The following is a 23,337-nucleotide window of genomic DNA, read 5'->3' on the forward strand; positions in this document are numbered from 1 at the left end:
TTGGGGTACAGAAGGGGCTCCAGGTTTGGGGGGGCTCAGGGCTGGGGCAGGGGATTGGGATACAGGTTTACCTGGGGTGGCTCCTGGTTAACGGCACAGCAGGGGTGCTAAGGCAGGCTTCCTGCCTGTCCTGGCACTGTGGACCACGCTGCGCCTGGAAGTGGCCAGCAGCAGGTCTGGCTCCAAGGCGGAGGTGTGCAAGCAGCTCTGTGTGGCTCTCGCCCATAGGCACCGCCCCCGCTCCCATTGGCTATTTCCCGGCCAATGGGAGTGTGGAGCCAGTGCTTGGGGTTAGGGGCAGCATGTGGAGCCCCGTGGCCCCCCCGCCTAGGAGCTGGACCTGCTGCTGGCCGCTTCCGGGGCGCAGCGTGGTGTCAGAACAGGTGAGAACTAGCTTGCCTTAGCCAGGCAGCACCACCGATGGGACTTTTAATGGCCCAGTTGGTAGTGCTGACCAGAGCTGCTGCAACCCAATGCCTTCCATTCCGCAACCCAGTACTGGGTCGCGACCTGCAGTTTGAAAACCACTGATCTAGCTCCCTCTCTTTCCCCCCAGCCAAGTCCAGTGGTCCCTCGTGGTGGCTGGCAGCATTGCAGCCCATTTCTGTGGGAGGAAGGAAATTCTGTGCACACAATGTTAATTTCTGCAAAATTCTGGTGCTGAATTCCCCCAGGAGTAATATTCATTTGGCTTAACTAAAGAAAAAACAAAGGAGCTGACTTCAAGAGTCTATCTACAGCTATAATAATTAAAAGTGTTTTACCCAGGGGCTCGGAAGAAGAGGTAGGCTGTGCACATGTCACTTGCTGAGCAATTGTTTAGGGATTTTGAGATCTGTGCGGGATGCATTGTCTGGATGTTTTTTCCCCTCCATTTTGATTCCTCTGATTAGGGCTATTTCATCTCAGATTAAGTGGGAATCATTTATTTGAGACTCTAGAATGCTTTAAACCAAGCTTGGTCAAGAAGGTTTTTCGTAGGATTGTAGCCCCATACAGTTTATGGCATGTCTTTATACTCCTTGAAAAGACATTTGACTAGCAGGGTATGTATTGTTAAAGCATTGCTAATATTTGGGATCCTCTTTGCGGTTTGAATAGTTTGTGTTAAGGATTCATTGTTATACCATGTAGTTCTTAATGTGTTATTTGATATGCTTATGCTGTATGTTCAGGGGAAAGAATATATTGGGAATGAATGTGGTCAGGGTGAATGAATGACTGCTTCTGTGATTTGAGCATATTCTCATGCGACTTCCTGAAAAAGATCACTAGGGCTTACACATCTAGTGAAAAGTGTTATGTTGATATTTATGAGCACAAATGATCAGAATCTAGGTTATACTTCTCATCAGAAAGACACCTCTTTCAAGAGCAGTGTCCTAGCACTGACTCCAAGGGAAGAGTGCCATCTACTGAGTTAGTAACATCAGCTTAAGAAGCACCTAGGTTTTCTTCAGAGGTCTCTCAGGTACTGATCAGGCCTAACCTTGCTTAGATTATAGCTCAAGGTGATATAGTAAGAACAGGTTTATTTTTTGTGACTTAATGCGCCATCTGGAAAGAAAATAACTTGTTTATGCACCATAATGCTCTACGACAAGGATTGTAGAAACTAACCATCATGACAGCAGATTCAGGGCCTAGGAGAGGTTATTTCAATCTGTCTCTGATACTGCTCATGAGAAAGGACATATCTGGAAGAAACTATCCTAAAATATTATTTTATTACACTGGGAATTTAACAAAGCAAAGAGATGAAGGAATCAAACAAAACCAAACTGGAAGAGGTGAAAAATGTGAGAAGTTGGTTATTTACCAAAAACATCTGGAAAGTATTATCCGATTATACCATGAAAAGAAGACATTTTGAAATCTGACAGAAAATAGTTAACCCACTTTTTATTACACAAGGAAGATACGCATCACAAAGTTATACATATGCACTCGGTTATTAGGATTTACTTTCTTTCTACTTTTTCCTAGGGCTTACAGATCAGCTCTGGAATATACCAAAAGAAGCCTTGGAATATTTATAGATCTTCAGAAGAAAGAGAAAGAGGCATATGCCTGGCTTCAGGCAGGAAAGATCTATTACATTTTGAGGCAGAATGAGCTAGTGGATCTTTATATTCAGGTATGCTGAATTTTATCTAGGCTTTAAAATAACTGTACCTCTGTGAAAATATGATGAATGAGATACAGATGGGATTATTATGGGTGATGTAGCAAAAGAGAAACTGTCTCTAATATAATGAGTCAAAAGAGCTCTTGTTTTGAATTGATTATGTGGGCTGCTTTGTTAAAGGTCTATTACAGAGGTGGACAAACTACGTCCCGTGGGCCACATCGGCCCACAGGACCCTTCTGTCCAGCCCCTGAGCTGGCAGGGCTAGCCCCCGGCCCCTCCCCTGCTGTTCCCCTTCCCCTGCAGCCTCAGCTTACTCCGCTGCTGGCACAATGCTCTGGGTGGCAGGGCTGCGAGCTCCTGGGGCAGTGCAGCTGCAGAGCCCGGCCTGACCTGGTGCTCTGTGCTGTGCGGTGGCACGGCTGGCTTCAGCCAGGGGCGCGGCTGTAGCACCACCAGCCACTGGTGCTCCAGGCAGCGTGGTAAGGAGGCAGGGAGCGGAGGGGTTGGATAGAGGGCAGGGGAGTTCGGGGTAGTGGGTGTGGATAGGGTGCAGGGCAGTCAGAGGGTGGGTAACAGGGGGGTTGAATGGGGGCAGGGGTCCCAGGGGGGCAGTCAGGAAGGAGGCGGGGGTTGGATGGGGCGGCGGGGGGCAGTCGGGACAGGAGTTCCGGGGGCAATCAGGGGACAGGGAGAAGGGGTGGTTGGAGGGGGCAGGGGTCATCAGGAATGAGATGGGGGGGTTGGATGGGGCAGCGGGGGCAGTCAGGGGCGGGAGTTGCGGAGAGGGTCAGGGGACAGGGAGAGGGTGGATGGGGCAGGAGTTCTGGGGGGCCATCAGGGAACGGGGGGGTTGGATGGGGCAAGAGTCCTGGGGGAGGGGGCCCTCCATACAATTTCCGAAACCCGTTGCGGCCCTTGGGCCAAAAAGTTTCAGCATGTCTTTGCAAAATTCTGTTTTTAGTGATTTGCTATTTCGCTATGAAACATCATTTTGGGAATGACTTCTCTGCTCATAAGAATAATCATACTGGGTCAGACCATGGTCCGTCTAGCCCAGTATCCTGTCTTCAGACACTGGACAATGCCTAGGGTGACCAGAAGTCCTGATTTCATAGGGACAGTCCCGATTTTGGGGTCTTTTTCTTATATAGGCTCCTATTACCCCCATCCCGATTTTTCACACTTGCTGTCTGGTCACCCTAACAATGCCAGATGCTTCAGAGGGAATGGACAGAACAGGGCAATTATTGAGTGATCCATCCCTGTCATCTAGTCCCAGCATCTGACAGTCAGAGGATTAGGAACACCCAAAGCATGGGATGCATCCCTGATCATCTTGACTAATAACCATTGAGGGACCTATCCTTCATAAACTTATCTAATTCTGTTGTGAACCCAGTTATAGGTGTGTCCTTCACAACATCCCCTGGCAATGAGTTCATGGGTTGATTGAGCATTATGCGAAGAAGTACTTCCTTTTGTTTGTTTTAAATCTGCTGTTTATTAATTTCATTGGGTGACCCTTGGTTCTTATGTAATGTGAAGGGATTAAAAACGTTTCCATATTTACTTTCTCCACATCATTCATGATTTTATAGACCTCTATCTTATCCCCCCGTAGTCATCTCTTTTCTAATCTGAACAGTCCCCGTGTTTTTAATCTCTTCTCATATGGAAGCTCTTCCATGGTCATTTTTGTAGCCCTTCTCTTATCTATTTAGATTGTAAAACGTTTGGAGGCTGGGATTGTCTTTTACTATGGATATGTAATAGGCCCCTAAATACCATAATACAAATAGAAATTAAATAAAAGAGTTGTAAAACTCTACTAAGAAAGTTTTCAGAAAGTGAACAAAAAGGAGCATGAGCCCATTGGGAATGAATTAATTTTAAAATATGACTGAGAGTTCTTTGAAACCCTAATTTGACTATGGACACCCTATGTGCAGAAAGTGAGACTGTGTTTATTGAATACTATTCTCTGTGAGTCATTCAGTCACCTCTCTGGAATGCCCCAAAGAGCTTTACAATCTGTTACCAAGAATACTGGCACTTTTTAGAAAAGATACATTACAGTCTTATTAATTTTCACTAAACTAATCCACACACTTTATACTGTATTTCATTGGAGCAGAGTGTTGGAGTGAAAATCTCATATTACTTGCTTACTATACAGTTTTGTGATCATAATTAAAATGAAACTACTCTTGTCAAATAAATTAACAAAATGCAGTTGGTGTTGCATTCTCTTTTTAGTGTACGTTCTCTTGTTTGCCTGTCCACACAATTTAATCATTTGCAAGAATCATTGCATTGCAATGGCCACTGAATGAATTAGCAAGGTTCTGCTGTACTATTGCGATATACATGGCTGTAATATTGGAAAAGTAGGAATACTTAATTTGCTTCATTCACATGCTTTTTCCCACTATGTCTTGTAAATTATATCCTTTGGGATCAATAACTGAGTATCCTGTACATGGCAGCATTCCTTCATTTTATTGAGTGTGTCCTGACATTTCACTGTGTCTGAAATGGCATAAATTCATTTCCTAGCAGCAAGACAGAGGGACAAATTCTTTGCTCACTTTAAGGGAACCTCACTCAGCTACATAATTAGAGCATTTGGCCACAGACTTAAACCTGAGCTATAAACCCTCACTCTGTGAAATATCCAATTTTCAACTACTGTTTCTATCTATATTAGCTGTTAGTGTATATGTTGTAGCTATTGAGTATGTATGCTACAGTACTAAAGAATACTGTATATTGGACTGAACAGCCTTACAGTGAAAAAGAGATAGATAAGATGATGTAAGAAGACATTGCTGTCTCTAATGTTTCTAATTTTGTATAGCAAGTACCAAAACCCATATACAATGGCATTTCATTATGGGGTTTTATTTCTGAATGAATAAAAATTACTTCATAACAGAATGTGCATTTTTCTTCCTAGGTTGCTCAAGATGCTGCTCTTTGTAATGGGGATCCAAACTTAGGAATGGAATTGTTTGAAGCTGCAGGAGACATATTTTTCAATGGTACCTGGGAGAAGGAAAAAGCAGTGTCATTCTACAGGGTTAGTGATTTGTTACTTATTATTTGTATTGTGTCCCAGTCATGGACACCATTGTGCTCGGTGCAAACAGACTGTTCCCACCCCAAAGAGCTTTACAATCTGTTCTATATTACTAGTCTGAATTCTCTCAAATCCCTGGTTTCACTGAAGTAAATTGCAAAGCAACCTTTGACTTTGATAGGGCCAAATCCCGGTTTTATGTGCATAAAGCAAAGTACAGAATTTGCTAAATGTGAGACGAATATGGGCCATAGCTGTTATGAGTACACATTTTCTGGGCTTCAGCAATAACCAAACTGATCTTTTTATGCATGTGCTTGTTTCAGGACAGGGCTCTTCCACTTGCCGTTAAGACTGGAAACAAAAAGGCAGAACTCCGATTATGCAACAAACTAGTGCAATTGCTGTTAAATCTACAGGATTCTGAGGACAGTCTGGAATATGCACAAGTATCCCTCACACTTAGTGTGAAGTTAGGTAAAGCTAATATTCACAGACTACTGACTGTCAGACTTCTATTATCATTGACAAAATTCTAGAAAAGAGTTGTCACTTCCTCCTTTGCATTTTGTGATGCTTTTTGCCAAGGTTTTGTGTGCTAGGAAGCCAATACCATTTTCTCTTCTGTTTTTGGATCCCCTCTAGCTGGAACAGGTGACAGTTCTTGAGTTCTATTTAGTTTTTTTGTTACATTTCTTAACTTAGCTGATGTTCTACCTAATATTTTCTTAATTAGTTCACAGAACTGTAAATAGTGATCTGAGATTACATGTTTCAGGGGGCAATTTCCAGATGAGTCCATCTGAAATCTAGCAATTGTTAGCATTACCCTCTCCAGGTCTCACTTACTGTACATGAGAAATGTGAGGAATGGAGACTTGATTTGACATGCTGCACCTTCCATGCTGACCAGAGACTATGGAGCAGTCTGTTAACATAATGAGACACAAGATATAGTTCTTAGTGTGTACCTGAATCTGCCAGATTCTTGTGATTATGGGTAATTTCTCCTTGAGAATTTTCAAGTCCCTTGTTCCCCATTGTCTGAGTGCCTCACAATCTTTAATGTATTTATACTCAAAAGACACCTGTGAGGAGGGAAGTGCTATTACCCTATTTTACAAGTGGGGAACTGAGGCACAAAGAAATTAAATGACTTGCCCAAGGAAGCCCAGGGAGTTTGTGGTAGAGTGGAGGTAGATCCCCAGGTCTGACAAATCCCAGGGTAATGCCGCAACCACTGGATCATCCTTCCTCTCCTCCTTTCACATAAGATGGAGTGATTAATATTAATTAATTAGAAGTAGCCTTAAAGAGCTATCTGGGGCACTATCTGTGACTTTGACTCCTTCTTTTCTTCAGTGGTGAATAGAGCTGATCACAAATTCTTTTTTGATTTTTTTGGTATTTTTCAAAATTTGTAGCTTCCCCCCCCCCCAAATGTTGGTAATGTCTAACTTACTGAAACTTGTTAATATTTTTTTACTGTTAAACATCACTGATCAACTCTAGAGCTGGTTGAAAGAACAGAAAATTTTGACAAAATCTTTGATCAGAATTTTTGGGGGAAAGGGGGGAATTGGTAAAAATTTTTGATGGAAAATGTTGTTGAAATTAAGGCTATTTCAGTCACATCTAGTGATACGAATGTAGTCAAGACCTGAGATCCTACTAGCAGAGATTATCCCCTCTGATATGGGGTAAAGTACCACCAACTATAAAATATTAGATAATCCAACCAGTACTAAGAAAATCATTGTTTGATGCTAGAGTCCTCACAAAGACATATGACAAACCCACTCTCACACCCAAATATTTAACCATAAACCTAAAAACTAATCAATATATATCTTCCATAGGCTGGAAAAGAGGAAAGAGAGCAATTGCTATCATTTTTTTTTTCAAATATTTTAAAGGCAATCATACTGCAGTGTTGGAGGGGCAGGGGCGTCTAACTACTTAGATTCAGCAACTCTTACTTAGAAATCAGAACTGCAGTATTTGGCCTTGGGTTTAGTCAGGCAAAGTGATTTTATATTGAATAAAGTTTAATTACCAGAACTAAATAAAATGAAAGGTAGAACAGAAATAATACTTAAAGCAAAACATCTCACATATCCCAATGTGAGAGAATGTATCTTCTCCTCATTGTCTCTTAGAAGGTATCCTGATTCACATGTTATTTCATCAGGAAATCAGCTAAATGAACGAATAGCATATCACAGACTGGCTACTATCCATCATCGCCTGGGTCAGTGCGAACTTGCTGAACACTTTTACTTAAAAGCGTTGTCCCTTTGCTCCTCTCCTCTGGAATTTGATGAGGAATCAATGTATTATGTGAAAGTGTATCTAATCCTAGGAGACATTATATTCTATGACCTAAAGGTGAGAAATATTTTTTTTGATTGATTAATTGCTGTAGCGCCGAAGAGCTGTAGTTGTGGACGAGGATCCCATTATGTTAGGTCCTATATAAACAGAGAACAAAAACAAAGTCCCTGCCCCAAAGATCTTACAAACTACATTTGAGAAAAAAGGCAACAAATGGATAGAGACAGACAGAGATGGGAGAATACAGGGACACAATGAGATAATATTGGTCAGCACGATAGACTGTGGTCTCAGCATGCCAGCAGCCTATCTATTCTCAAGTTTTTTGTAGACATCCTGGTAAAAGAGAGTTTTGAGGAAGGTCTGAAGTAAGACAATGAATTAGTTTTGTGGATGTTTACAGGGAGCATCTCCCAAGTGTGAGGGGCAGCATGAAATAAGGAATGGAATGAGGTACTAAAATAACAACTGTGGAAAATATGTTTGCATCATCTTGTGTGTCAGCCCAGACATTTCACCTGGATAATCCTGCTACCCATGTACTTTGAGTGGAATAGCTCAGAGCTGTGGGGATTAGAGAGCTCAGTGCATTTTTAATGGAATATAGAGCTTTCTAGTATTTGGTACAAGTTCATCCCAAGTTCCTCAAGGACAGATTTCTAGAATACTGTTTATGAACTCTCATACCTATTGGTGCTCTTGGTAGAGAGACCAGGGACCAAATAAGCATGGAACCTGAACTGCCATCTCCTCCCCAGAGGTGGTCCCTCTTGTTCTGGTCTGAAGCAGAGTCATGGTGCAGTATGGAGAAGGTGGTTCCACTGTCTGCTCTGTGGATAAACAAAGTTTGCACTTTTCACAAACACTACATTCACATTCACAAACCAGATTTTTTTTAAAAAAATTCTACATACATTAGACAGAGAAAGTAATACTGATATATTGAAATTGAATGATATTGTGTAGAATAACCTATAGATAGGGAAGGTAAAATATCTGAGAAAGCATTAGAAAAAAGGATGGACCATACAGCAATATCTCAATAAAGATATGGAGAGAGGAGAATGGTTGATAGCTATCTAAGGGATAGAGTGGGAGTTCAGGGCCTAACCTGCTTGATGTTTTAAAAATCTCACTAGGCACCTATCTGCATCTTTAGGGGGTCTAAATACCTTACAAAATCTGGCCATAAGTGTCTAATCCTGAATTTTGCCTGAGTACAGCATTTAGGATTGGGACCCAAATTATCTCTTGCTTTGATATCTAATAAACTACTGCTCAGAAGCCAGGTTTGTATACTTCTTAATATAACATATATTCCTTTTTATTTCAGGATCCTTTTGATGCAGCAGGATATTATCATTTGGCACTTGCAGCTGCCATGGACTTGGGCAACAAAAAGGCTCAGTTGAAGATTTACACAAGGCTCGCAATAATCTACCACAATTTTCTTATGGATCGGGAGATGTCTCTTTTCTTCTATCAGAGAGCAAGAACCTTTGCAACAGAGCTTAATGTTCGGAGAATAAACCTGGCACCTGATCAGTATTGTAAGAATGCAACATGGGTGTCTGTGAAAAATGTCATGTGACAACCTACCAGGCAGCTAGAGAAATATCATTTTGGTTTTGTCAGACAACACATAATGTTCCTTGATATTCTATATTGTACATAATGTATATGAGACTTCAGTGCCACAGGCTAATGTCCCTGTCTTGACAACAGTGGGCCAGTTTCCACTTTTGTTGACACGTGTGCAACCACATTTTTTTCAATGGAATTGGACATGTATGTGTCAGGGCAGAATTCAGCCTAGGAATGAACTAACTAAAAAACCCACCCACAAACTTTTTTGTATTAGAAGACATTTTCTGTATTAATTGCTTAAGTTCCTGTTTTTGAAAACTCATACAGGTCTTGGAATGTGATAAATATAAGTATGCAATGAACTGTGTTAATAAAGCATTGTAGAGTGATAACATTCACTAGATAATCATGACCCCTTTTGTATGTAATGGGATCAACACCATTAAAATAGCCTAGGTGCTTTTGAAAATCTTATTGGGCACCTAGCTGCATCTTTATGCACTTAATATCTTTGAAAATCTGGCCCTTAAGCACTTGAGCTCCTAAATCCCATTGACTTTCAATGAGACTTGAGTTCCTTAGTGCCTAAGTCCCATTTGAAAATGGAACTTAGGTTCCTAAGCCACTGGGGTGCTTTTGAAAATTTCACCCTAGATAAGATAGGTTTGATTCGCTATTTATTTATGTTTCTAGGAACATGAAAAATCTGCTGCTCAGAAGATATGATGCTGCTACAGCCTTTAATATTGTCTGGGAACTGTGAATATCTGAACCGAGCAGTCAGCCTTGAAATCTTCCTAGATTATGAGAAATTGAAGGTCTTGCCATAGGTCATTAGAAAGGTAATTTCCCCTAGATTTATAATAAGTTTCCAGATTCAAAGTATTAACTTAATGATGCAACAATCTGGGAGTTAATGCACCTCACTTCACAACTGAGTATCGCAACCTGCAAACTTGAAGAACTTCAGCCCAAGTGTCTAATTATGATCTCTCCAGAATCAGGAAGATTGCAGGAGGCATTGCTTCTCTGCTCATTACTTTGCCTCTTGTCAATTTCTCACAGCCACAGCACAAGTCAGTTTTCTGTTCCAAGTTGTCATTCAGAATAAATATAATTATAGCAATTGGAAGTAGAGTCTATCATCACACTCGTATTCCAGGAAGAGAAAATATACTACTTCATCTGAAATTCAATTTTGCTGTAAAGACCCATCTTCTTCTTTGCATCACTGCTTCCTGCTGTTGCCTGGCACTGCAGACTTATACTCACACAGCATTTCAGTCCCCTACATTAATTCATCCTTATGAAGCGAGAGTGTGCTTATGCAGTGCACAGCACACTCTGGATATCTTGTGCATTACCCTGAAGCCAGTTGAAAAGCACACACTATGTGATCAGTCATCGGCAGGTTTTTCGAAAGGCAGCACCTGAGTTCTGTAACAGCTCTGGTGGCGCAGGCATGCTGTGTTTGTTTTTGTGCAGTGGCGGGTTAAAAATGAGTCAGAGGCATCCGATTTCAAAGAAAGATTCATGCTTAGAGTAGACATCAGTGAATGGCATTTAGGCATCAAAGCTACTACTCACCCTGCTTGATGTCAAATTATCCTGGTCAAGAATGGCGACAGTGAATATTTCCTAGGATGCCTCAGTGTGAATGTCAGAATTTAGGGTGAGAAAGTGGTGTGGTCTGAAGGATAAGGACAGCATGTTTTATTGCTTTTAACAAGATGATAGCAGTGTTGAGGGATCTTGCTTGTGGAACTTGACTGCAATTAAAATTATTTAATTTGAATCATCTGCCTTACTATGGCACAGAATATAACTTCTTAAGCTTGTTAAGTGCTCAGTCTTGCAACCCTTAGTCATGAGGTGCCTCACTGGAGTCAATGGGATGCTTGAGTAAGTGGGCCTCAAATCTGTAGATTTCCTCTTAAAAAAAAGTTTTCTATTGTATATTGTAGAGCCAGCTACTGTCACATAAATGGCCAATTGTAGGTAGCTAAGAGTGGAGTCTTTCTTCCATTTCAATGAAGCAAACAGGCAGAGCAGCATGGATTTCAGCACATCTAAGAATCTAGATGTCTGACATTATAATCCACATGATACCAGGAGAAGTCTCTGCAAAGAGTTTTTGAGGAGCCATAGGATCTAAGACTATGAAGATCCGGTGGTCCTAAAACCCAGCACAAGTTGTATAGAAAGGCAGGCGCCGCTATTCTATTTTAAAAGGACACAGATAGAAGGAATATAGGCATCTCTTCACCTATTTCTTCTGCATCCGCTGCTGAAGCTCAAAGAGGATCACACAACTTTCTGTGGATGTATTTCCCTGCCTAAATACAACCTGAGATCTCCTTGGGCTCCCTGGCAGAGATAGAACTGAGCACATTTTTGAGAACCCACTCTTTATAAACATTCTCACACGCCAGAGCTAGTCATTTGGGATTTGTCATTTAAAATATAATCTAACAGGGTGACCTGCCCCTTTAAGGGCCAGTCAACCCAGTTCAATTAGCCCCCCCCCCCCCCCCGCTACACCTGTGCAGGAGGTAGGACTTAAAGGCGGAAAATTTAGTGGTTGCGGGCATGCTGGGGATGACAACGGATAGGCTGCTCTGATGTGAGACAAGAAGCTGGACTCAAGCTAGGAATTAGCTGAAGGTTATCACTTGCCAGAGGCCCTGTAGGAGTGTAGCTCTGACCCAGATGGATGATTGGAACCCGGAGCTGGTGGTTAGATAGTGAAACAGGCTGTTGCCATTCGAAGCCTGCCAGTAAGGAAGGGGTCTGAAGGGTGAGCCCAGCGGGGCTGAAGACTCTCTCTTGTTTGAATGTTGATTTCGGACATAGACCAAGGCACTCTGCTTCTCTGGAAGGGATTGAATATCAAATCACCTCTATGGGATGAGTAGGCAGAACCAGTTTGGGGGAAACTGATGAGGTGGAAGTACCACAAGGCTGGATCTCGCTGCAAAGGGGCTGCTCTGGGATGATGAGTCTTGTTCACATAGGTTATAGCTGTATCAGGTATTGTTTTAGTGTAAAAAAAAAAAAAAAAAAAAAGGAGTACTTGTGGCATCTTAGAGACTAACAAATTTATTTGAGCATAAACTATCTAAACTACTACATGCCACAAGGGGCCACAACAGTGGTTCCCTTAACCCACCCAGCAATATTGTTAATCTATCCAACTATACTCTTAGCCCAGCAGAAGAATCTGTCCTATCTTGGGGCCTCTCCTTTTGCCCCTCCTCCCCCACGAACATGATACAGTTCCGTGGTGACCTAGAATCCTATTTTCAACATCTCCAACTCAAGGAATATTTCCAACACACCTCTGACCAACGTATTAACCCACAGAGACCTTCCTACCAACACTACAAAAAGAAGGATTCTGGGTGGACTCCTCCTGAAGGTCGAAACAACAGACTGGACTTCTACATAGAGTGCTTCCGCCGATGTGCATGGGCTGATATTGTGGAAAAGCAGCATCACTTGCCCCATAACCTCAGCCGTGCAGAACACAATGCCATCCACAGCCTCAGAAAGAACTCTGACATCATAATCAAAAAGGCTGACAAAGGAGGTGCTGTTGTCGTCATGAATAGGTCGGAATATGAACAAGAGGCTACTAGGCAGCTCTCCAACACCATTTCCTACAACCCATTACCCTCTGATCCCACTGAGGGTTACCAAAAGAAACTACACCATTTGCTCAAGAAACTCCCTGAAAAAGCACAAGTACAAATCCGCACAGACACACCCCTGGAACCCCGACCTGGGGTATTCTATCTGCTACCCAAGATCCATAAACCTGGAAATCTTGGATGCCCCATCATCTCAGGCATTGGCACCCTGACAGCAAGATTGTCTGGCTATGTAGACTCCCTCCTCAGGCCTTACGCTACCAGCACTCCCAGCTATCTTCGAGACACCACTGACTTCCTGAGGAAACTACAATCCATCAGTGATCTTCCTAAAAACACCATCCTGGCCACTATGGATGTAGAAGCCCTCTACACCAACATTCCACACAAAGATGGATTACAAGCCGTCAGGAACAGTATTCCCGATAATGTCATGGCTAACCTGGTGGCTGAACTTTGTGACTTTGTCCTGACCCATAACTATTTCACATTTGGGGACAACGTATACCTTCAAATCAGAGGCACTGCGATGGGTAGCCGCATGGCCCTACAGTATGCCAACATTTTTATGGCTGACTTAGAATAACGCTTCCTCAGCTCTCGTCCCCTAATGCCCCTACTCTACTTGTGCTACATTGATGACATCTTCATCATCTGGACCCATGGAAAAGAAGCCGTTGAGGAATTCCACCATGATTTCAACAATTTCCATCCCACCATCAACCTCAGCCTGGACCAGTCCACACAAGAGATCCACTTCCTGGACACTAATGGTGCTAATAAGCGATGGTCACATAAACACCACCCTATATCGGAAACCTACTGACTGCTATTCCTATCTACATGCCTCTAGCTTTCATCCAGATCACACCACACGATCCATTGTCTACAGCCAAGCTCTACGATATAACTGCATTTGCTCCAACCCCTCAGACAGAGACAAACACCTACAAGATCTCTATCAAGCATTCTTAAAACTACAATACCCACCTGCTGAAGTGAAGAAACAGATTGACAGAGCCAGAAGAGTACCCAGAAGTCACCTACTGCAGGCCCAACAAAGAAAATAACAGAACGCCACTAGCCATCACCTTCAGCCCCCAACTAAAACCTCTCCAACGCATCATCAAGGATCTGCAACCTATCCTGAAAGATGACCCATCGCTCTCACAGATCTTGGGAGACAGGCCAGTCCTTGCTTACAGACAGCCCCCCAATCTGAAGCAAATACTCACCAGCAACCACACACCACACAACAGAACCACTAACCCAGGAACCTATCCTTGCAACAAAGCCCGTTGCCAACTTTGTCCACATATCTATTCAGGGGACACCATCATAGGGCCTAATCATATCAGCCACACTATCAGAGGCTCATTCACATACACATCTACCAATGTGCGCTATGCTATCATGTGCCAGCAATGCCCCTCTGCCATGTACATTGGTCAAACTGGACAGTCTCTACGTAAAAGAATAAATGACACAATAAAAGAATAAATGACACAAATCAGACGTCAAGAATTTATAACATTCAAAAACCAGTTGGAGAACACTTCAATCTCTCTGGTCACTCGATTACAGACCTGAGAGTGGCTATCCTTCAACAAAAAAAATTTCAAAAGCAGACTCCAAGGAGAGACTACTGAATTGGAATTAATTTGCAAACTGGATACAATTCACTTAGGCTTGAATAGAGACCAGGAGTGGATGGGTCATTACACAAAGTAAAACTATTTCCCCCCCCACCCCCCACTGTTCCTCAGATGTTCTTGTTAACTGCTGGAAATGGCCCACCTTGATTATCACCACAAATGGTTTTCCTCATTCCCCCCCATCCCCTTCCTGCTGGTAATAGCTCATCTTAAGTGATCACGCTCCTTACAGTGTGTATGATAAAACCCATCGTTTCATGTTCTCTGTGTGTGTATAAAAATCTCCCCACTGTATTTTCCACCGAATGCATCCAATGAAGTGAGCTGTAGCTCACAAAAGCTTATGCTCAAATAAATTTGTTAGTCTCTAAGGTGCCACAAGTACTCCTTTTCTTTTTGCGAATACAGACTAACACGGCTGCTACTCTGAAATCTGCTTTAGTAAAGAGTCACATCAGTAGTATTTGCTTTTTTTTATTTTAACAAACAGAAACCTTTAGCATTTTCTGTTCGTTATCAAATACTTAGGTAAAGAAACTGTATGTTAAACATGACATCTGACAGCAGTCCTTGTGCTTCAGAGAAGGAGCTAATTTCTAACTGGGGATGGGAAATTATTTTCCTTCCTGTATAATAGCAGAATGTTTAATTGATCAACTGCTTTGTTTTTTCCCCTTCCTTCTGTAGGTGCATCAGCTATCAAAGCCTGGGGTGACCTAATGACTAGTTATGGAATGTCCGTTCCTTTTTTTTACTGTTACATGTAGAATGTTGATGCAGACTTTACAGATATCTGGCCTAAGCTTTTCTTTATTTACACCAATTTTCATAGATTCTAAGGCCAGAAGAGATCATTATGATAGTCTAGTCTGACCTCCTGTATAGCACAGGCCATAGGACTTCCTTGAATGAATTTCTGTTTGAACTAGAGCATATGTTTTAGAAAAACATCCAAATGTGAGTTAAAAATTGTCAGTGATTGCCACCGGGACCCTTTTTAAAAAATGGTGCCTTCTATTCAGTCTGAAATAGTCTAGTTTCAGCTTCCAGCCATTTGATTCCATTATACATTTGTCGGCTATACTGAAGAGGCCACTATTAAATTTTTGTTCCCTATGTAGGTACTTACAAACTGGGATCAAGTCACCCCTTAACTGTTTGTTTTGTTCCGGTGTAAACTTTATTCTCTTCAATGAAGTTATTCCTGATTTACCAGTGAATACATTCTTCTAATAAGTTCAGTCTTAGTAACTTTTTTCTCTGACTTTAGGAATGTAGTATAGAATATATGGCATCACTGTTCTTCATCCACAAGGTGGCAGTCTCTAGCTTTAAATAAAACAGATCTCCCAAAGGAAAGTTTGGATTCAAGATAGAAACAAAAATTGTTATAATTAAAAAATCTGCTGACATCAGGTTGAAGTCAACAGATGCTATTGTTGAAGAATTTATTCAGTTAATAAATATACACCATTCATTTGAAATTAACTAAGTTTGAATAAAATATAAGGGCCCAAGTACTAAAATGCATTCTGTATGCTTGATTCTGTTCTCAGTTACACAATATAAATCAGGAGTAACTCCATTTAAGTCATTGCAGTTACACCAGTGGGATTGGGTTCAAAATTGAGCCAAATTTCTCCATTCAAAGGGAAAGCCAGCGGTATTGTATTTACCTGGTTTGTTTTACAGTTACATAAATGGCTACGTGCGCTGGGTTATTTTTGTCTTGCAGCACACAAATAAAACTACAGATTAGTATGGTTGTAAAATTTTAGGGCTAAATTCAGCAACCTTCACTGGAGCAAGACTCCCATCAAAGTTAATGGGAGGCTTGCTCAAATAAGGACCACAGAATATGCACCTTAGAAATTATGGGCCAAATACTATACCTCAGTAATGCCCCTCTGGCAGGGCAAAAGGGCCATAGATCTGCCCCAAATGGGCATGGTACAAAAAATGGGCAAAGAAGGTTGTGTGACAAATGGGGCATCAATGTCAGCATCATTGGCAGAGCAGAGGGGTACAACAAGAAGTGGATGAGTAGAAAGTGGCAGAGGTATGCAGGACTTGGAACTTAATGCTGAGGAGAAGGAGGAGTCGGGGAGAGATTTGAAGAGTGAAGTGAGGTATTAGAATGACAGGCAAGGAAGACCAGCTGCATATGTGTGGAGTGAAGGGGGGGACAGAAAAGGGAGTGATCAAGATGGAAGATGATGAAGGCCAGGATGAGAATTTTAGCAGTGTGGACAGAGAGAAAGGAGATATGTATATTTCATTTACTGTAAAGCAATGTGTGTATATCTACAGTGCTATAGAAATTAGAATAAACATCTGAGCTGTGATATACACTTTAACATTAATGAGGTGGCCTTAAATGCCTTGTCTGGCATTTGTGATTTTATGTCCAAACTTAGTGTTAGTTTGATAGATTTTTTTTTTAAATTATACACACTGTGTAGTGCACACATGTATATTTATAGAGGGACCTATATATGCAGTGATCCCATATATTAGAGGATGCTATATGACCTACTATGAAATCATACCCCAAATTAACTGTCAGCCTTTTAATCCAAGTTGTGTCTTCCAAAGTTTGTGATGCTAAATAGAGGACTTTTTGTGTTACCTGTCAAAACAAGGGTTTGTAATGGACGCAAGAGAGGCATGAATCTACTACTATAGCCTAACTCGGCTTTTTAATCAATTCACAAGCTTACAGGACCACCGACTGCTTTTGAAAGCTTGATAATTGAGAGAGGCAATTGAATTATAGGACTCTGCTAGAAGAGAGTTTGGAACAAACACACCAGCCAAATTAAAAATGGCCCTACATCAAATGTCATCCTGAACGCATTGACTGCGCAATCTATAAACGCAGACCAGCCATCAACTAGGTAACATCATTTAATTGTCAGTCAGACACACTTAAGCAGTATCAGAGCACCTCACAAGACAGAGGAAATCCAAAAATGGTGTCTGAGATAGGCAAATACTGAAACTGTTTAGATAACTTCAATGTGAATTTAAAAAAATGACCAACTTTTGACACAGATGTCAACTGACAGCTAAATATTTTGTAAAGGAATCTGCCATAATGCTTGGGTTATGTGAGTCAATAACTATTAGAGACCTGGCAATGAGTAGATACGTTTAAAATACCTAATATATGGATAAAGCTTGGGCTTTACTCCTTTTCTGCAAATGTCTCAAAGATATTGGTGAGACTGAAAGTGTCTGCTTACTTACGTAAATTTATATTGATTTTCTGGTTATGTTATCTGTGCTGATATGGCATTTCATTCTTGATTCAGTACCTCTAAAAGGTCTTCACTATTTTCACTATGCTCTTAGTGATAATCAAGGGATGAGAAAATATTTAATTCCCTAGCAGGTCTATCTGATATCTGTCAACTCTGATCAGTAAATGGTCAGTCTAGCTTTTCTTTTTCAGCATTTTGACATGTTAAATAGTTTGTCCACTTGCTTGAAAAAGCAGATTGAACAGCATTATCTTGATTTTATATTCTCATAAAGTTTATATCCATTTTACATGGAGACTTGTGTCCCAGGAAACCCGGGATTTTTTCAGCAACTGGTTTCTGATGCAACAGATATACAAAAAAGAAAAGGAGTACTTGTGGCACCTTAGAAACTAACAAATTTATTAGAGCATAAGCTTTTGTGAGCTACAGCTCACTTCATCACATGCGTCCAATGAAGTGAGCTGAAGCTCATGAAAGCTTATGCTCAAATAAATCTGTTAGTCTCTAAGGTGCCACAAGTACTCCTTTTTCTTTTTTGCGAATACAGACTAACACAGCTGCTACTCTGAAACAGATATACAGACTCACTGAAATGGATGCTTCACAAACAGTTGAGCATTTTCCATAATCCACTTACTCTGATTTAGCAAAGGATTTTACTGTTTATGGAAAATGCTCAACTGTTAATGAAAGATCCACTTCAGTGAGTCTGATAACTGAAGTATTTCTGTTTCATATTAAAAAGTCAAGGAATCTTTTTACATGTCTGACAAAATGTAAGTGGTACTTAGTAGCCACACCACCTTGGCTCTCAATTTGTTACATGTCAAAGTTTTTAATCTTATGGGTAAAACTTGTCTGTGTGGGAGACAGAAATTTCTCTGGGGCTGGTCCAATGAATTCCCCCAGGACCTATGGACCATCACAAACCTTGCCACCTTCCATACCAAGTGCAAGGTGCATTTTCTTTGACCTTGCCTTCTCTAACACAAATACATAGCAGCTTGTGCATTTATAAATATAAACCCTACCACAATAAGACACACTGTACTTGCTTCTCACCAGTGGAGAGGATGAGACAATAAACAACATGTTATGGGTGTTAGTCGTGTCACTTAATGCACTACTGGAAGAGGCTCAGATACTTTGGTGATCACCATGGCATAAGAACCTAAAGAAGAAAGCTAAGTAGGGTCAAGGCTGCTCAGAATTTGGATAGGGCACTTCCAAGGGAAACTTCAAGGTGTTGGTGATTCAGTAGTTATCATTCTTCCTTCTTTTTCCATACTGAACCAATACCTGATTTTTGTGGACACTCTGTTTCTGGAAGCATCCAAGGTCCTGATCACTAATAATAATGAAAAATATTTTTTGCAAGAGTAAGACAGGACACGAGGATAATCTTCTAACTTCCAATGAAGTATCTACATTCTGCTTACCTACAATTTCCCTGTAGAATTCTATATCGATGTAACAATGCACTGGTACAGCAAGGTATAGTTTATTGTGGTGCTCCTCATGTAGGGAGGCAGGCTATATTAGATTAGTGCAACAAAATTCTGAGCAAATAGAGTTTGCACAGTCTGATTATTTCTTGAAGTCATTCTAAAGAGACACTGCTGCTCCTTAAGAATCTATCCAATTAGTGTAATAATATCTTAAAGCTGCAGAAGAACCAGGACCAGCCAGTGTCCACTGCAATCTTGCCAATAGATTCTCCTCCGAAGTTAGGATCTATCATCCCACTTCTTTCTGAAGTTGATGCCAGTGCTACTCCAGGAACTAATGATTAGAGCGAACTATAGCAGAGAAAATCAATACAGTCTCCTCTACTTCATTTAGACAATGAAAGTCTCAAAGAACCCATCTCAAACCAGATTTTCTGAAGGAAATAATGTGAAGTAAAGATGGGTACACCAGTGCCATTATAGTTAAGGTTGTGTCAAGACATCTGTTTAAAATCCTTTCTAAGTCCTCGAAAGTTGACGCACACAGTTGGATTTCTATTGACATTTGGTGTGCCTCAGGACAATGCAGGGTAGGGCTCGTGACACAAATTTGGAGTTTGTTGAGAGCTAGGTGTTCTGGAGATACAAGTCCTGCAAAAAATAGCCCTTTTAAAAACAGTTTATAGGTGGTTCCCCTGCCCTCTCTCCATCCCAGAGCTAAAGATCAAACTATGGATTTGGGGAGGATGGAGCAAAAGGAAATGAGACTGTTCCCACTAAAGCACTCTCCACCAGTGGCTGGAATGGAACCCAGTGATTCTGAGTATTACCATTCCTTTTCTGTCAACATATATGTGTGAAACCCACTCTCAAATTGTCTATCTCATCCCCAGCTAGTGCAGGTTCACACAGAGGATGACAACCTACTATGGCAGAGGGCTGTGTAGTGGATCTAAAGGTTCTGACTAGAGCTGGTTAGAAATTTTCTGACAAAGTTTTTCTGTCAGAAAATGCTGATTTGTGAAAAGTGAAACATTTCATGGAAATGTTGCCTTTGATGAAAATTTGTTTTGAAATAAAAATTGAAAAAAGCATGCTAAATAAAAAGCATTTCATTTTTGATCTTGTCAGAATTTAACATTTCAATTTGCCATTTCAAAATGATTTTTAATTTAATGTTTTTTATTTTATATTCTAAAATAAAGTGAAAAATAGTTGAAATAGAAATAAAATTATTTAAATTTTGTTGAAGCAAAATATTTTGATTGACCTGAAACACAATTTTTTTCATATGTTAGCTTTGCGGGATATTTCAAATTTTGTGGTTTTTTATTCTGATCTGGAATGAAAGAAACTTTAAAATCTTGAAACTCCTCCAAAACTGAAAAATCTAGTTTCTTTGGAACTCTGGTTCTAACCCTGCTGTTGAAGTATGTGAATGTCAATATGATGCCACATGATGGAATTTCTGTTTTTTCAATTAGTTTTTTGTATGTAATTTCCGAGGTTCTTTAAAAAGCAATGTTGAAAGAACATTAATAAGGATGCAAAATCAAGTGCTCAAAAGTTAGGAAAGGCCAGAGTTAAAGTTGCCTGTGCCATCTTAATTGCCACCTGGTGCATATGCATTATGATACACACTTTTATTACTATTTTATTCACACAACCCCTGCCTCATTCAGTGCATTTGATAGATGGTGTTCACTTTATGAGCAGCTATTCAATATTTTATTTTACTCCTTGTTGTTCAATCTGAGGCCCCAGAACTTATTTACTGCAAACTATTCAAACCCTGCTCTGAAGACACAATTATTAATTTCCTCATGATGTTTTCTATGACACTCATCACTGTAGCATCTGTCTGCTTCACAGATTTTGATTAACGTGTCTTCACAATACCCCTGTGAGACTAGGGGGGTGTTATTTCCATTTTACTGATGGGGGAACTGTGGCACAGAAAGATTAAGAGCAAAAGTATCCAGTAAGTTTGTGTGCTATATATGAGACACCTAGGACCGGATTTTTCAGAACACTTAGCATTATATAGCACTTTATATGTTCAAAGCACAGCTCCCATTGACTTTAGTTGCAGCTGTGTATACTCAGCAGTTGACCCCAAGTTCTCAAGTCAGGCATCCAGAAAAAAGACGAGCAGACAATAAGTGAACTCCTGAGTAAAGTTTGGTTTAAGTGACTTACATAGCATCCCATAGGAAGCTTGTAACAGAGCTAGGGATAGACTCCAATTCCCCAGGGCAGCTTTCAACTGCCTTAACCATGAGACCATCCTATCTCTTCCTGCAATCTTCTGATTCATTCACAACTCACCTTTCAACTTCTACAACAGGATCAGCAGGAGTCCCACAGACAACGGACTCCTTCCCATACAACCCTGATCCATCCCCAGCATAGGCTCATCCTGTGCACTGAACAAGCCAGGGGTGCAGTGGGAAAAACAGTATGTGATCATATAATTTAAAGACACAAGGGGTTGCAGTAAGCGTGCACAGGCAACCTTAATTCTGGCATTACCAAACTTTTGAGTGCTTGAATTTGCAACCTTTATAATAATCTTTTAATGTAGTTTTTTGTTTATATTGCCTCATAAGTGTAGTAATTAGGAAATAAGGATTGTGCCCAACAGGAGATTTCATTATGTTTTATCCATGCTAATTTTAAAATCGCTCACAGTGTAGTTTCCATTGTTTCTTTTGGGAGATTGCATTATTTGATGTTGTTTTTTTCCCAATATTCAAACTAAGATTCCTTTTTAAATTTCATCCCATTGCTTTTAATTTTACTTTCTTGCACTACACTAAATAATTCCTTTATGACCTTGGTGTTTATACTTCAATAATATTTTTGTACATTATTATTATTCTGTCTAGTGCTTAATTATCTCTTATTTATGGTATATGCACTTTTAATCTGTCCTCGTAAATCCATCCCTGAAGCCTCCAACTCCTATTTGTTGCTCTTGTCTGAACTCTCTCCAAGTTTGTCAGTATCTCTGTGGGTAATCTAGTGCGTGGTCTTGAACATGATATGCTGGGTGTAGTCTATAATGTGGTGAATGTAAATATTAATTCTGAACACCTCAAAATTTGGTAACATTTACACTTGGATCTAGCTTTGGGATCTCCAAGTTCACATCTGGGGGCTTGTTTCCTCCTGTTCTGAGATATGAAATTTGGATTCAGATAAAGTGCCTGAATCTCAGCTGATATAAACCAACTGATGATGAAATAGGGGGTTGACTTCAATAGAGCCACACTGATTTACATTGGCTGAGGATCTGGCTCAAGGTATTCGGAGCTGAGATTTGGTGGTAGGTCCATCTTTAATTGTGATGTTCCCTTGACGCCTGTACTTTACTTATTTGATTTAGGACTATATAGTGGGCCACTGCATAAAGGCTCAAACTGAAGCAGCAAAAAGCTCTTTTAATGGAGATCTGTGAATTGGTGAGGGATAGAATTCTCCTCCCACCCCAGGAGCAGAGCACTGGTGCAGTTACCCTCCTTCCTTGGTGAGGGTTTTGACTAATGTATCTGAATAGATATGGTCAAACTGGCCATGCACTACTTTGGATAGGTCCATTGTCGAGCACTGCTATGTAGGACACAGAAGTTTTGGAGTCCTCCTTCATATCGTCTCCTTTTCTTGTTCTCTCCGTGACCTCTCCCACACGTCCCATTCAGTGGAATTACAGGGGCCCTTCTGCATTTGGGGCATTCCATGGGGCGTGTACTGTGATAGACCCAGGCCAGCAGCAGAATAGCAGAAGGCAGATATACTGGCTACTGGATTAACAGTTTTCTGTTCCCTGACTGACCAGAGAAGGGGCTGATCCAGGCTAATGAGAACATCAGACTCCAATTAACCTGCAAAGACTCAGATGAGGCCATTAAGCTAATGTGACCACTTGACTCTAATTAAGGCCCCCTGATAATATAAAAGGGCTCACTCCAGTCTGGCAGAGAGGAGCGGAAGTGTAGCTGAAGGGCTGTACCCTCAAGTCATTTGTAAGGGAGCCCTAAGGTAAGGGTGAAGAAGGGAGAAGCAGGAGAGCTGTGGGGAAGTGGCCCAGGGAAATGTAGCAACTCTGTCAGTAAAAGGTTGGCTGCCAACAGCTGCTACCATTAGGGTCCCTGGGCTGGAACCCAGAGTAGAGGGCGGGCCCAGGT

General features: G+C 40.9%; 1 protein-coding gene and 1 long non-coding RNA gene across 6 annotated transcripts in view; one reads left to right on the top strand and one right to left on the bottom strand.

Moving 5' to 3' along the window:
- SH3TC1 (SH3 domain and tetratricopeptide repeats 1) overlaps positions 1 to 9,529 on the top strand; it is a 63,884-nt gene extending 54,355 nt beyond the window's left edge. For all 5 annotated transcript variants that reach the window (XM_043512495.1, XM_038400314.2, XM_043512497.1 and 2 more), the window contains 5 exons: positions 1,987 to 2,137; positions 5,088 to 5,210; positions 5,537 to 5,687; positions 7,402 to 7,598; positions 8,878 to 9,529. In XM_043512495.1, the coding sequence (XP_043368430.1) occupies positions 1,987 to 2,137; positions 5,088 to 5,210; positions 5,537 to 5,687; positions 7,402 to 7,598; positions 8,878 to 9,135 (880 nt within the window). In that variant the 3' untranslated portion in view covers positions 9,136 to 9,529. The remainder of the gene's footprint in view (positions 1 to 1,986; positions 2,138 to 5,087; positions 5,211 to 5,536; positions 5,688 to 7,401; positions 7,599 to 8,877) is intronic.
- LOC119854988 overlaps positions 3,497 to 23,337 on the bottom strand; it is a 50,977-nt gene continuing 31,136 nt past the window's right edge. The window contains exons 3-5 of the long non-coding RNA XR_005292718.2: positions 8,232 to 8,374; positions 6,060 to 6,138; positions 3,497 to 5,176 (exon numbers count right to left, since the gene is read on the bottom strand). This is a non-coding gene — a long non-coding RNA (uncharacterized LOC119854988). The remainder of the gene's footprint in view (positions 5,177 to 6,059; positions 6,139 to 8,231; positions 8,375 to 23,337) is intronic.

The sequence above is a fragment of the Dermochelys coriacea genome, chromosome 4 (genome assembly GCF_009764565.3).
Source record: "Dermochelys coriacea isolate rDerCor1 chromosome 4, rDerCor1.pri.v4, whole genome shotgun sequence".
Taxonomy (NCBI): domain Eukaryota; kingdom Metazoa; phylum Chordata; order Testudines; family Dermochelyidae; genus Dermochelys; species Dermochelys coriacea.